Here is a 16,722-nt window from a genome sequence, read left to right as displayed (position 1 = left end):
TACACTATTGAGCCTATTCTGCTCTTCATCTTACAATGGCACAGTCATATCAATAGCAGTATTCACCAATGTGCACTTGCAAATGTATTTTCAGACAGTTTTGATGGGTACTGTGAGCAAAAATGACAATGATGATTGGTTTGTGGGGCACTCAACTGCGTGGTCATCAGTGCTCGTACACAGTCCAATTCTTTTTACACAGTCCACTCTAACCACTGTCACAAATGAGTATGATGATGAAGACAAAACAAACACTCAGTCCCCGGGCAGAGAAAATCCCCAACCTGGCTGGGAATTGAACCTGCGACTCCATGATTCAGAGCAGCAACACTAGCCACTAGACCATGAGCTGCAGATGTGAGCAAAAATGAATGCTTCTACAGTCTGTAACTCATTGCGAATCTTTATGAAAATACATAAGATGGGCATTACCTCATGAGAGAAACTATTCTCAGGTTACTGCAATAACAGAAATCCTATTGACAAATGTTGCAACTTTGTGGTTTCCACCAGAGTGCAGCAGCTGTGAGTGTTCCTTCAACTTGCTGATGCTCTTGAATCTCTTATGACACGCTTCACAGATTTAGCAGTTTTGTTAGTGTGCAACTGTGAATGCCTCTTCAGCTGACTATTTCGCATGAATGTCTTGTTACATATGCCACAACTGTATGTGCATTCATCAATGTGTACCCGCAAATGCTCCTTCAGTTCAGTATTTTGGTCGAATGTCTTCTTGCAAACGACACATCTGTATGGGCGTTCATCAGTGTGCAACAGCAAATGCTGTGTCAGTTCACTATTTTGTATGAATGACTTGTGACAAACATCACACTTGTATGGGTGTATGTCAGTGTGCAACAGCAAATGCCGCTTCATGTCACTATTTTGTATGAATGACTTGTTGCAAACACTACAGACGTAGGGACGTTCACCAGAGTGTAGCCTCGAATGCAGTTTCAGATGATAACTTTGTGTAAATGTCTTGCTGCAAATCCCACAGACGTAAGGGCGTTCACCAGTGTGTAAGAGGAAGTGCCTCTTCAAACTGCTACTCATTGTGAATGTTTTGTGACAAATACCACACAGATGCAGAAGCTCACGCCTCTCCAAGTGAGCGTGCTTCTTCATTTCCTGCAACTGTGCGAATGTCTTTTTGCAGATGCCACGTCTGTGGCCCACATGCACTGTATCACTCTTATTCCCAAAGGGTGTATCCTCCTTGGTGGTGCATTGTATCCTGTTGCCTGTTCCTGCACCCAGAGAAACGTTGGAAACCAAACTGCTGCTGTCATCATTATGCTTGATGTTCTCCATGCCAACAGGGAGAGCACTGTAGAAAATTGGAGACAACTGTATTAGAAATTACTGTCGTAACAGTGCAACTATGCAACTACAGATGTGAGTAATTATACAAGGTGTTCAAAATGTCTCTCCGCAGTGGCGTGTGATTGTTCACCTGCCTAGGTTACTTCCCTTCAAGTGGACTCTCCCAACACTCCACTGTTTCGTTTATCTCAGCCAGCGTCAATAGTATCGTTGGTGTGTGTCGTGACGTGTTTACGTGAACGTTTAAGTTTGGTTCCTTTGTTCGTTTGTTACGTTTTTGTCACTGTTAAAATACTAACCATTGAAGAACGTGTGTTTTTAGTCGAACAGGTGGTCAAAGCTGGCGGTAAATACACAGTTTCAGTTCGTCAAACATTTAATTCGGTTTTCCTGGAGACAACACTCCCACACCATGATACTGTGCGAGATTTGATTAACAAATTTCGAAGTACCAAGTACGGGTTCAGTGACAGATGCACCGACAAGTGGTCGTCCTAGCGTTTTGTCTGAGGATAAACTATGCGATATTTCCGATAAAGTGTCCACGAGTCCGAACAAGTCAGTAAGAAAACTCGCCCAGGAAATCGATGTTAGTGTCGGAACGGCCCACACAACTGTAAGGAAAAAATTAGAACTTTTCCCATACAAAGTGACGGTCGTGCAAGAACTGAAAAATACTGAACATGGCAAGAGACTGCATTACCGTCAATGGTTCAAAAATTTCGTTCAACAAAATGGAAGGGATAGTCTTAACGAAATGTATTTCACTGATGAGGCGTGGTTTCATTTATGCGGGTACATGAACTAGCAAAATTCTCGTATGTGAAGTACTGCAAATCTATTGTGTATTAATGAAAACCACTTCATTCTGTGAAAATAGGAGTTTTGATTGCAATTTCTAGACATCGGATTGTGGGTCCCATCTTTTTCAACGGAACAATAAACGCACAACGATACTGCAGTGATATTCCGTACCCATGCATAGGAGAACTTGTGTTAAGTGAAATACTGAACGGTTATTTTCAACACGATGGTGCAACCGCGCATACAGCTTGCGTTTGAATGTCACTACTTGTTGATGTTTTTGGTGATCGCATAATTTCACAGGGACTTTGGCCTCCACCACCTGACTTTTTCTTCTGGGGTGCAGCGAAAGCAACTGTCTATAAAAACGGTCAAAAATCGGTAATTTCCAAGAACGATTGCCAATCGAAGTCGCGGGGTCCAAATGATACATATCGAACGTGCGATCGTAAATCGATCATCAGGCTTAGGTGGTGGGTGTTATCAATTATTTGTGATCGTCATTTTTATCTGTTTTCCGTTATTCCCTTAGTTGTTCTAAATTACATACCTCCGCGAATTGTTTATGAGTTGCTAAGGAAACCCGGACGATGTATGTCGTTAGTGAGTTGGGTGTCTGGCGTTCTTGACGTTTCTTCGGCGGATTCTCTCACATGGAAAAATCTAATTCCATGTTTATCCAGCGTAGAAAATTGTTCGGCTTTTTGTCGCAAATATGGAGTACTACCGGACGAGGAAAGAAGGGACTGTGTAGACAGTGGTGGTGGGAAGTGTGTAAAACCTCGTATGAACAGTTTCGATGCTGAAATACCGTTACAATTTCATTGCGGACTGTGTGAAAACGAACGCGTATCAGGAAGAATATATGGTTCGACTCTTCCAAATTATCCATCCAAACCACCGTAATGGACTTTCACATGACGACAACACCGACGACGAGTAAGGTAAGTCGTCTCCTTTACAATTACAAGTATTTTTGTAACGCTCTTCTTTTTTCGTTGCTGTACTGACCAACTGACCAACGTAAACATACTCATAACGCCCGCCAACTCAGTCGCATGATCGATTTACGATCGCACGTTCGATATGTATCCTTTGGACCCCGCAACTTCGATAGGCAATCATTCTTGGAAATTACCCCAAAATCCATCCATGAATTGAAAACTGCAATATCCACTTTCACTGCTTCTGTTACAGAAGAAATGTTACGGCTAGCTTGTGTTTGGAAAAATGATTAGACAAATTGAACTGTTTATTCAACAACAGGGGGGACACTTTCAACATTTAATGTGAAAATTTGTAAGTAAAAATGAATATTCAATAAATTAAAAATTTGTATTTCACTGAGTTTCATTTCGGTATTTTCACTTCGGCATATGGCTGCGGAGAGACTTTTTGAACACCCCCGTATTAATGAATACTTGGTCACAAGAGGTCTTCTAAACTATGCTATAAATTAGTAGCACACTGCCTTGAATTAAAATAATCCTTAGGCTTTTTTCAAGACACAACAGAAAGGGAGGGAGGGGGAGAGGGAGAGAGAGAGAGAGAGAGAGAGAGAGAGAGAGAGAGAGTGTGTGTGTGTGTGTGTGTGTGTGTGTGTGTGTGAGAGAGAGAGAGAGAGAGAGAGAGAGAGAGAGAAAATTTGGATTATTTAGTGTTTGTTGGATTACTGCAAAGTGAAACATCAGAAGGAAAAAAATCATTACTCATGTACATGTAAAACGTTAACTGATAGGGAGTGCAAAATTCTAATCATACTGTGTGAACTACATCATCATCAATACTCCCCAAGTCACTTATTTGCAAGCCTTGCAGATGCCTGGAAAAATGTATTTAAATGACAATGAGTGGTTAGAAAAAGTTCAATCTAGAAATTAGTCGAAAATTCGTGCTAGTACTCAACTTGAAGAAAATCAACAACTACAGTGGCCTTATATGAAATGTATTCGCAGTTGCAAATACGGACAACCATTAGCTGTATAATGGAATAACGAAAATGAAAATTTGTGCCGGACCAGGGCTCGAACGCAGATTTCCTGGTTATCGCAAGCAGCCACCTTACCATTAGGCTATCCGAGCACGACTCACCGTTCTTATGTAATCAACAATGACTCTACAACCTGTACTCGTGCATCCATTATGTATATTCCCGTAAAGGCGAGACATATTACTTGAAAGTAAACTTGCATCGGTGGATAAATGTGGTATTGCAGTGGCTGTATTATTATGAATTACAGGCACTGTGACGGCTACAGCTGTTATGAAACACATGAAATTTATTCGCAATTGCCAAATATGGACTTCCATCAGCCAGCAACACAAAAGGAACACACGGCACATGGTCAGAAGAACTTTCAATTGTCAGCACTATCTGTTGTGTCAATGGCGCATTTCTGGAGACACGTTGGTAGGAACTTTTTTCCTCTATTTCCAGTCAGGACCCCGTCCTTGCAGTATCAGTTTTATTAATGTTCATCTTGTATAAGCACAGAGATGTAGGCATGGGATTAATGTGTCACTCAAAGTCTTTCCATCGTGCATGTGGTAAACGTGGAAACAGGAACAGTGGCGATGTTATTAGCAAACAAGCCCAGACATGACCAACAAACTGTTATTCTTTTCTTGACAGCTGAAGGGCAAACATCGGTAGACATCCGTCGGAGAATGAAGAATGAGAATGGGGCAGTGTGTTTGGCGAAAATCTTTTCCCATGCTATTATTAAGCCTTTGGTTTTCTAAAAATGGCCTTTTAAGGTTTGACGATTCCTATGAGACGTGTATGTGCAGAGGCAGTTACGAATTTCCTCATGCAGCATGAAATAGTATTTTACCAAACGGGTATTTTAAACATGGTGTGTCAGCACGATAATTGCGTCACTCCTCATGGCAAATTTGCCCGATTGGCATACCGATTCTCAACTGTACGACCTTCGAACAGAAACTTTTTGGTCGCCCCTTACCGTAACTGATCCAGTAGCTGGAGAAGTCTCTCTCATAACCCATACATCAATGATTCCATGTGGTTTATAGATTCAGTTTAAGCTATGGTAGTTAAAACTAACTGCAAAAAATAAAACGAAACCACACATGTTCATAGCACAGCACAACTATTTCTGCCTCACAGTTGGTTTTAACAGGAAACTTCTACATTATTGTTTACAAAATCTAATATATTACACTGTAAGTTCATCTGCATGTTTATTAGAGTATTGTGTAAAAATTTTAAGTATACTGGTCAAGAGCTTTTCGACATTTCTGCTAACAATGTTCCCCATTATACATTAGTACGCATCTTAAGTATACAGCCTATGTCTATCCGAATGTTTATTGGAGCATCATGTAAAAATTTGTGGTAAATTGAACAAGAGCATTTATAAATTTCTGAAACAACAATTGTCCTTTATTATTTTTAATTTTCTGACCTAGTTCCAATCTCGTTTATTCAAAATCTCTCCATATTTAACAATAATTCGAGGATTGCTATGTAATTCTTAGGTTCAAAGCCCCAACCTTGGCAAATTTGGAACCAGAGGAAACCCAAACATTTTGTACCATGCTAAGTTCCTTTTGCTATGCACATCACGGTGGTTTCCCGAGTATCTATGGACAAGTAAAAATGACATTTCTCTGTAATTCTGATGGCCAAGAAAGGTCTCATGAAGTTGAGTCTGAGTCTACATGCTAGAACCATAGCTGACTACTGAGTGAAGCAGGTTTGTCTTGGTAATAGATGTAAATGTGTCTCTCCAATACTTAATCATTAATTAAATATTAATGTAGGTCTTCTACTTGCTTTCTGAACATGGGTTGTACGAAAAACTTGGTGAAGACATAATATTCAGCATTAGCAGATGAGTTCTTATCTTCTTCTCTATTATAACGAAATTAACTGCCTTTTGTAAATACATGGGCTACCAGCTGCTGTGAACTTCTACATCTACATTTACATCTACCTCTATACTCTGCAAATCACTGTGAACTGCATGGCAGGGGGTAAGCCCCATAGTACACCAGTTATTAGGATTTCTCACCGTTCCATTAATGTATGGCGCAAGTGAAGAATGATTTTTTAAATGCCTCCGTACTGGCTGTAATTAATGTAATCATGCCCTCATGATCCCTACAGGAGCAGTACACAGGGGGTTGTAGTGTTTCTCCTTGCTATCAGCCATTTGCAGTACCGGCACGGCAATGCAGTTTTGATTGATGGCCAGATCACTCCATCATCCAGACTGTTGCCCTGAACTACTGAAAACGCTGCTACCCATATTCAGAAATCACAGGTTTGTCTGCTTCTCAATAACCCCCATCTGTTGTGGTTGCATCAAACAGACACAAATTTATTTGCATCTAGATAGTGGGATGCATTTACAATACGAAGTATCCCACATTGTGGAGGCATGCACCATAGACTTTAATGATATATTGTGTCATACTGTGTGACGTGACAAATGCCATGTTGGATGACATGATGCTATATATGACATGACATCATGTATCATGGTACCTTACTTGACACAATGCACTATATTACATGTGTACTAATACTGACAAGTAAAAAAGCATGAATATGTCAAGATGTTTTGATTTAAATCCTTTTTCACATTGCTAAATCTGCCCAGGACATATTCACCTTTTTTGTGCTATGATAGATATTAAACCAGAATGAAAAGTGCTCCTATCTGTTCAGAGAATGTATCAATTATGTTGACGTATACACACTTTTGAGGCATTACCGAGTATGTAATGGCAGTACGAGAAAACATGACAGGCCGATGAAGTGCAAGCTCTAGATGGTGATTTATTCTTAAAATAAATTACAGAAGTGAGCGATAAGCTACACAATTACATGGTGACGATGCCTATTGAAACAGTCATCACCTTATGTTGCAGGAGGGGGTCTGAAGATGGTGGATTTTATCCCCTAAACTGGTTGCAATTGAACAAAACTAATAGAAACACCAACTAGTATTGTTATTGTTTCTGTTGCTGCTGCATGATCTATAGCATGAAACTTATCCCACATATATATACTCCTCCTTTAATGGAACACATTTGCAATTGTGTACTTTGCATAAATTAATTTTCGTCTGTTGTCCTATTATCCATTACGAGATGGGCATAATGAAATTAGCTATACTATGGCCATGATAAGTTGGCATCAGCCCATAAGTACTGATCATTAAACGTTGGCACTATTCAGAGCTCATCATGTAGACTGTGGTCTTGTTTGGGATTGCTGTCAGCCTCAGCGATCTGACAGTTGTGACACTATAGTTGCGAGATGAAATGTTGTCGATTTCACTGTGTATGTGAATGAATGATTTTGATTTATTATAGGACTTCTTTGTACTCTTATTTAAATGTGACATCTTCACAAAAGCTTGATAATGTTTTAAATGTCAGTTGCATTGCATTACAACAGCTTTAACTAATTCAAATTCCTTGCTACAAACAAGTACTGCATTTGAAGAAGACAACCATAATGTGCATTCACAAATCCATTTTATTTCCACGTCAAAATTCATACCATACCAGCTGATTGGTATAAGTCGCACAAGCCTGTGCGTTCTGAGTACTGGGGGGGAGGGAGAGAGAGAGAGAGAGAGAGAGAGAGAGAGAGAGAGAGAGAGAGAGAGAGAGAGAGAGGGGGGGGGGGGGGGGGGGGGGGGGAAACCACCACCTCCCACATCCTCTAACCTGGCAGTGGTCAAGCTGCTTATTCCTTTGACCCTGATGTAATAGGCCAAATTTATTTATCTCATGGCTGAATCCATCACTGTCAATTGAAATACAGCAAATTTTAACATATTACTCTAGATATTTTTGCTTGTTACTGAGCACAAAAACTACTCTCTTAAGAAGCCCTTAGCAATAACTGATGTTTCTGGATTTGGGTGGTTCCTGCTACGTGCAATGTTATAAAATACGGCTGACAACAGTACACCACACATATATTTGATTATGTCCGCACGCGGTCGGAGGGCTGCAGTTTTGACGACCACTGAATTAAGTCCAACCCAGGGAAAAAAAAAAAAAAATAAAATAATAATAATAATAATAATAATTTGCTTTTGCTGGAGCTCTTGAATCTGGGTAAAACCATATTGAGTTAATTTTTAATTATAATGTCAAACAAATGCAATTTTCTTTTAATACAAATGTATTTTTATACATTTTTGTAGTAATAATTATACTACTACCAACCAGAAACATAAAAAAAAATCACCATCCCTATTACAGGATTATGGCTACCTGACACTTTGGTGCAGTACATGCAAATGATACCAAAAATGTGGCGAGTGTGAGTCTAATGTTCTGGCTGTTACATCAGTGCTGAAGGGATTCCTTTGTCCCCACAGTAGTTCCGCAAGTTTGACGACTGTGAACACTGTAGTGCCGCAGTCACTTCATAATGGATGACCTCTATCTTATTGAAGTATGATGGAGTGCAAGGCTACTCATGATTTATTGTTATTCTAGTATGGAAGACGGGGACACATATTGCTGCTGTAAAGTAGCAATGACAGGGTGAAATGACCGACTGTCGGGACATGATGGCCTTTAAACAAAGCTGCATTTTGGAAGACTGTGAAAGGTGTTAGACGAAAATTAATTTATGCAAAGTACACAATTGCAAATGTGTTCCATTAAAGAAGGAGTATATATGTGGAATAAGTTTCATGTTATAGCTCATGCTTCAGACAAAAACCATACAAATATCATGCAACGTAAAAAAAAAAAAAAAAGTATCATTGTTCATTCAACCTCCACCACAAGAAAATACATGTGCTGTGTCAAACAAAACTGAGCACAGAGTAAGATCACTTTTATATCTGTATGACAAAAAAGTGTGCTGTACAGTGGGTTGTGTAACTCATCACTCACATCTGTAATTTCGTTTAACAACTATTTGCCATTTAGAGATTGCACTTAATTCTCCTGCCACGTTTTTTGGTACTGTCGTTACATACTTGGTGATGTCTTGAAAGAGCATGTGTCAGTAGTGGCATGATGGTGCCTGAGGAAATACTTGGCGTCAAACTGAATTGCAAATTAATTAAACTGATTAATCAATTGCCACCCCCTCATGATGTCATGTGTTTTCCACAGCTGGCACATGCATCATCGTCTGCTGCCCCCCCCCCCCCTCCCCCCCACTGGTGGAAATTACAAATTTTGTTGGGAATTTCGAATTTTGGCGGGAATTTTATTGCCCTAGGGCTGTACTGACGTCCCACCCCATCCACCCCCCCCCCCCTCCCTTTCCCCCAACCCAGGAACTGACAGGAAATTAAAAATGGCGGTACTTCAGAATGGAAAGTCCACGTACATCCTGCAACACGTGGAAACTGTCCAGATGGAGGAGAGAAAGTTTAGGTTGGTGTACTTTATTTATTTTGGTTGGGTAAAGATTAGTCTTAACTACATAATTTATCATAAAGATCAGTCCTAATTACACAACTATATGCACAGTGCTAATCAAGGACTGCCAAAATCACAATTCAACTAAAAAAAAAATGGCTCTGAGCACTATGGGACTTAACATCTTAGGTCATCAGTCCCCGAGAACTTAGAACTACTTAAACCTAACTAACCTAAGGACAGCACACAACACCCAGCCATCACGAGGCAGAGAAAATCCCTGACCCCGCCGGGAATCGAACCCGGGAACCCGGGCGTGGGAAGCGAGAACGCTACCGCACGACCACGAGATGCGGGCACAATTCAACTCAAAAATTGATGACTTACAACTGGTGTTATCCTGCTAGGAAAAGAAAATTTCACAATAGCACTCGAAACTAGTTGCAGACGTACTAAAACTCTACCCTTCACCTACAAGCTGGTGGGGAAAAAGGCTGCAGTGGAAAGTACTATCTTTATTTTTTGCCGAAAAATACATTCAACTCACTCACCTGTAAGCATACGGTCGAGGACTGTATCTATCGCAGTTTGATGTCAGAGTTCGCTACAGGTGCCTCCCACTGCATTGCTCGACAGTCATGCTATCACAACTGATGGAAAATGGTTCACTATTCTAATCAAAAATTCAAATAGTCATGAAAAAACCAACACTCGTAATCAACAGGTCATAGTGCAAGATGTACTGGGAACTAGGGACATTCATCGCACCAAAAGATTGCACCAGGAGGGAGGGGTGACAACTACACATATGTTCTCCTCGATGTGCGGTCATGAACTATCGAGCTTAAAGCCACTCATCCCTCCCTCTCCTCACTGTAGGTGGGTATACAGGCTTTTTCAAATGTCCAGTGCTATTACTTCTGTGCGGCGCATATGTTATCGCAACCTCCCGCCTTACCTGGTGGCATCCCTGAAGTTCAACCCAGCGGCTGTAAGTAAATTGTCATGCATGTGTGAATTACAAGGATTTTAGACATGTGAAATAACATTGCAGAATGCAGCCTTTTCACACCATTTGCATCTCGGAAAAAATACAATGATTTTTACATTCAACAACTACAAGCTATAATTCAAGAGGACAATGTTTTGTACACTATGACAGGCCCTGTTTTACCAATGTGATGCTATATCGCACTGGTGTTTATGAAACAAATCATGAGATTCTGTCTTGTACTAGAACCTCCTAAAGTCACCTAACAGAGAACCGTACAAGATTCCTCTGATACATCATAAACAAATACTGTATGCGTGATGAAGTCTGATACTTTGGTCCATAACTCGCATCTGCGAGCTGTGTATAAAGTTTCTGCCATCAGGCAAAAAATCATTAGCAATAGCAGCAGATTCCTGTGTTGTAGTTTTGTAAGCAATTTGGTCATTTCAGAACAGCCTATTTCACATAATTTACTAACATGTCAGGAATAACACTATCATTTCTAGGTTCCATAATGAGCTATAATTCAAGTGATGTCTACTTTATCATTAGAGGTAATGAAGTAGGAAATAACATCTATTTTAAACACACAATCAAGATGATGATGATAAAAGCTTTCGTGATTCCATGAAAATAGATACAGCTGATTAGTTTTACAAGCAAAATTGATGCAGTTTGAGAGCATTCGACATTTTCAAATTACAAATTGTCACGCATGAGAGCATTACACTCATTTCAGACATATGAAATACGGATACAGATTAGCATCTATACAGTCATTTATTACATTCGAGAGCACTCCTCACCATTATTTGTAACATCGAGAAGAGGCAAAGAACTATGAATTACTTGCATCCAAACTTAAACCACTCATAACTCTCCTTGTAATGGAACCTACTGTAAGACTTTACCAGGTTTCTCTATTCCGATATGTCGAAAATAAGTACCATATGTGTGTTGACATTGAGCATGTTACGTATACATGTATGGCTCCATTGGAGCAGGTGACCAGTGGATCTAATTTGTTTGCACAGACCTGAGTAAAGTTTTGCCGCCTGTGCTGGAGGAAGACCATATCCAACAGACTATCAATCACAACAGAGAGCTCCTGTGTTGTTCTTTCACAAGCAGTTTAATACATTGTTTTTCAGCTGTAACACCTCCAAGCAGTGTATGACTACAGCTTTGTACAATGCCATAAATTCTGTTTTTCTACTATGACTTAGAGACCTCTGTCAGGTGCTACACTGACATTAACACGTTTCAATCCATCGGCTCAAGCTGTACCTTGCATGGTGTCAGCTACGCTGGTCCCACAACACGCAGGACGATAGAAACAAAACACAGAGGTGATTTTTCTTATTGACAAAAATATGGAAGACATTGCAACAAATGGAAACTGGATCAGTTCGCTGCATTGTGGACCATTTCCAAACAGCTGTCTGAAGGTGGTGACCTGTACAACTAACCTCATCTTTCACAGTGACAGGGTAATGGATGTCTAGTATTCCACCAAGACCTTTCTAGTGTTGTAAAACACAAGGGTCTGGCACTATATGATACAGACACCAAACGAAACATGTACTGTATTCCCAGTCAAGTGCCTTAACTACTATACCACAGAAACTAACTCCCAACCAGAGCAACATAACTGGCATTCAGATCACATGAATTTTACAATCAGGGAGCAATAATCAAACAATAGTGAATTACATGATTAATGATCAATGTGTGTGTGTGGGTTGATGGATATCTGAAATGTATTGAAAAGTGCTAAAGCACTGTTTACTAACTTCGACTGAAACAAGCATGGGCATTCACTATACCGGTCTGACTGTCTCATTACAACACATGGCACTGCACTCCTAGTGAAAGTGGAGGAGTGAACTATTCAGAGTAAGGATGGTGCTATAACGTACGCTGAAGAACCACCGAACGTCTTCAAATTGAATGACGGACGGACAAGTCCTTTGAAATGGGATCTGATGGTTGCAATACTTTGGCATAATTTTGAGATGGCAAATATGTGATTATATTCTCTCTCTGATTACAATACAGGTCAGTTGGTGAAGTGAACCAGCTCTCTGTAAAAAACTCTATTACAATCCAAATACAAAGTATGCATGTTAATGTCGGTATAGCAGCTGAGAGTGGCATCAAAGTTATAGTGCAAATTGAGAACATATAGTAAGGTACGAAGGTGGGAATCATTCAAATAGATTGGGAGAAGCCGTACAGCAAAGTGACACAAATATTGAAGGCACTTGGCAGCTAAGTAAGACACATTCTGTCTAGGGATTCCCGTTGTCGGCAGCAGCAGTGTTAGTTACTTACTGTGCTTGCTGTTGCTATGATGAAATTAACAGCTCGTGATCCATTACATGATGTATTTCTAAAGGATCAAACACACATGGTTTGCAGTGGTGTACATTGTGGTATCAGACTAATGTTGTAGAGGACGTTAGGTATGCGAGAGAGAGGTCACAAAAAAAGAAAAGGTTTTTCTATAAAAATATTGTCCTTTTAATCTATTTTTACAACTTCACACAAACATTGTACATTATTCTCCTCATCCTCAGGCACTAAGTACCACCTTGGTGGTTCCTGTGGTGGCGGCGACAGTGATACCGGCCTATCTGGTAACGCTTCTGAAAAATAATAAAAATGAAATTAGTTCTCTCTCTCTCTCTCTCTCTCTCTCTCTCTCTCTCTCTCTCACACACACACACACACACACACACACAGCTATGTAGTGAAATCCACCACGACTTTTCTGTGTATGAGCAAATACCACCACAGATAATTGGTCATAGAGTGTTAGACAATATAACTTTTATGATAAATCTGAATGGTACTCATAACTGCAAAGAGCACTAACAAATACTGCATGTAAGTGGTATAAAGCAAGGCGTATGCACAAACAGGGGACATTGCTTGAGTGAAATACAGCATGGATGTTAATGAGAAGAAAGAGCGATTAATACACATCTGAAAGGCATTAAGTACATCACCAAGCCAGGAACTTGGTGCAGGACATCGAGTGCTCAACCAAAATGAAAGTAACTTGGGTATGCCATTAGTAAGCATAACACTGCACGTAAGGTTATCTATCTCCATGAAAAATTTACATGACAGATCCAGCAGCGTAAAGTATTGCCTGCAGCCACAAGTGAACTAACATAACTGTTAGATTTATTTAGGAATCAAGTACTGTTGACATACATTGAAATAACAATGTATAACTTGATTGAATTTATTGCCAATAAGATGTGTAGGGAAGACATACAGAATGTTTTTTATTTAGGGACAATAATGATAGTATTAGTTTAACTATCCAAACACATTTAAATGATTGAATCAAGGCTCCGTAAGTCATTAGATGGCTATCATAATATTAATACATGAAACTGAACACTGAAGTGCAGATTTTTAATATTAATTACACAAGGGAGCCAATGACCTTATAGAATTTTAAACATACTTTGCCATTGACATGCACAAAGAAAAAAATTGTGTGGGTATGTAGCTGTTACGAGTCATAAAAGGAAGTATATGCATTCATATTCATAACTGATAATATCTTCTCTATGATGCATTAGAATCACCACTACATGAAAACTGGACATTCCTATATCTCACTTCGCTAATATTGGTACCAACACTGATCAGGTGCTGTGGTTGAAATGACACATGAACGTAACAACATTTAGTGAAATCGAAACCTTGGGACATACATACAGGGCATTTACAGTGCAACATCTGTTAGGCTGATGAAGTTTCAGCACTGGAAATCAAAATATCATCGTAAAGAAGTCTGTAAGTAATGTTTTATGCTGCTGTTGTGATTTCTATTGCTTTTCTGTAGGAGTAACCTTGAGCACATTTACTTCCGTTACAAGAAAATTTAAAGTAAGTTTCTAATTTTCATTTCTTCATTTTGAATATCTGTGACTTCCATCTTCCCTTATTACATGGAAACCAAGGTTGTTTTAGACTATGCTTTGAAGGATAACAATGACGGGTTGGAGCTAGAGCGGGACGGGACAGAATGGCAGCTGGGTACTTGGAGATTACAAGGTCTGCCTGAAGGAGGGCAGTGACAGTGGTCTGCAGCGGGTCCAGGACGGGCCACGTTTGCTTCCCACCTGGCGTACCAGAGTCTGGGCGAGGCGTACGCTGCAGGAGGCATGGCAGCACTGCGGCAGCACCGGAGACGGCAGTGGGTGTTGCCATCCGGCAAGCACCACTAGTGGCAAGTTGCGGCACGGCGTCCAGGAGGGCGCGGGTTCGAGTCCGGTCCTGTCCTGGGAGCAGGGGCGGCCTGAGGGCCTTGAGTGACCAGCACATCCACCTTCATCGCCTGGTCAGACGGAACAGGCTAAACGAGGCGGAGGGTGGTGGGAACCAGGGACTGTAACAGTCTCCGGAATCGCAGGCACCTACGTGGCGCAGGATGCGATGCCTCAGCGGGCGGCGACCGGGCAGAGAATTGCTGACTCCTAGATGAGCGACTTTGATGACGGAGCAGCAGCATCAGCATACCAGGAGTTGCTGAGCCGGCTGGACTCATGGGACAACGCTGCGGGCGGCATGACAGCACTACGCTGCTCCCATCGAAGTACTGTAAATTATGTGAATAAAGCAATGCTGCCGAATACCGCTGTATCACTCTGCACTGCCCCTTGACGCTACTGAACTTGCTCAACCTCCTGATGAGAAACGGCATGGGGGTGCCAGCTTCATGCTCGGCCATCTGGAGTCCCAGGTTCGATCATCGACACCCTGCAACAAGTAACTTTGTGCTCATTTACCTCCTTTACCATTAAATTTGAAGTAATTTCCCAATTTTCAATTCATGTACTCTGAATAGCCATGACTTCCCTTATTATTCAGAAACTATACCTGTTTTAGGTTATGCCTTGAAGAAGAACACTAACAAGGTGGACTGAAAGACAAAGACCTAAAGATGCACAACTTTTGTGTAGACAAAGTAACAGCAATAATGTGGATGCTGTTAATAATAATTCTATTGCTGCAATGAAAGATAAATTTAAATGATCACCTCAACTAATTACAAATAATTTGTGGGTTATAACTGCTGTTTGATGAATTTACAGTGCAGATCCTGTAATGCATATAATTTTGCATCCAAGGTTACTTTAAAGATTAAATGGCATTCACACTACACTGTCATAAGGGAAATTTAATTTGTCAAAATCAGGTCCATTGAATCATTTGATCGAATGTCAAACACAATTGATACTACTCCTTATTAGTACGTGAAGCTCTGTGTTTCGTCCTCGAAATTTTTTTAGACCTTTCATCACAGTCTAATATAAAGCAAATCAATAGAGAACTTACAGCAGCTGAGTAACATTTTGTGCTGTGTATGCTGATAATGCCACTGGACAGTGAATGGTAAGAAAATGGATTCTCATTTCAGCATTACTGGCTCGTTAAGTTTTGACGAAGATTGTTTTAACGCATTAATCTACGGTCATACGTGTCGGGGTACTCAAGAACTAGCACATGTAATGAACTGTGGTCATTCCACTATCATAGAACATTCCCTAAGCACCTTGTGAAGTGGTCAAGAGCACAGGGACTGGGATCACTTCACAGATAGAGCAGAGTGCTGATGGTGATAGCTGGAAGAATGCAGTGCATCGTCAGTTGTCAATTGTGCTGGTGGAGGACAGCGAAGATTTTACACATGAATTTCAAACTAACACCGTGGACAGTCAATTACAAGGGTGATGGTGTGTGTGTGGAATATCACACACACATTCACTGTACCAATCTGACCATTCAAGTTCCATCTGCAACTCAAACATCTCTGCTTATGAACACTGTAATGCACTTACCATCTCCTCTTCCATCTCAAGCTCTTCAATTATGCTGTTGATCTCTGCTCCTCATCTGTGGATAACATCAAAACAATGTATAAATCATTAAATTTATTGAAAAACTTGCATAATTCGAAATACCTAGAAGTATTTTCAACTACATGGAAAGCATGCAAGATCAAATTCTTTGGTATCAAACACTGTTTTGGTAACATTAAGAGTGCAACCGGGATTCCACTGTCAAATACAGAGGAGAGAGCAGATAGGTCGAAAGAGTACACTGAAGCCCTCTACGAGGGGGAAGACTAGTCTGATGTGATAGAAGAATAAACAGGAATTCATTTAGAAGAGATAGGGGATCCAGTATTAGAATCAGATTTTAAG

General features: G+C 40.4%; 1 protein-coding gene across 6 annotated transcripts in view; it reads right to left on the bottom strand.

The window, feature by feature from the left end:
• Positions 1-244: 244 nt before the first annotated feature.
• LOC124551072 (zinc finger protein 271-like) overlaps positions 245-16,722 on the bottom strand; it is a 114,736-nt gene continuing 98,258 nt past the window's right edge. For 3 of the 6 annotated variants that reach the window (XM_047125962.1, XM_047125961.1, XM_047125959.1), the window contains exon 7: positions 245-1,330. In XM_047125962.1, coding sequence (XP_046981918.1) covers positions 538-1,330 — 793 coding nt within the window. In that variant the 3' untranslated portion in view covers positions 245-537. Of the gene's footprint in view, positions 1,331-13,216; positions 16,412-16,722 lie in introns of those variants that run through there. The other 3 variants (XR_006967767.1, XR_006967766.1, XM_047125964.1) reach the window with 1 other exon arrangement.

Source organism: Schistocerca americana, chromosome 9 (genome assembly GCF_021461395.2).
Source record: "Schistocerca americana isolate TAMUIC-IGC-003095 chromosome 9, iqSchAmer2.1, whole genome shotgun sequence".
In the NCBI taxonomy this organism is placed as follows: Eukaryota; Metazoa; Arthropoda; class Insecta; order Orthoptera; family Acrididae; genus Schistocerca; species Schistocerca americana.
The sequence above is the reverse complement of the archived record's forward strand: the minus strand, read 5'-3'. Positions and strand labels throughout refer to the sequence as shown.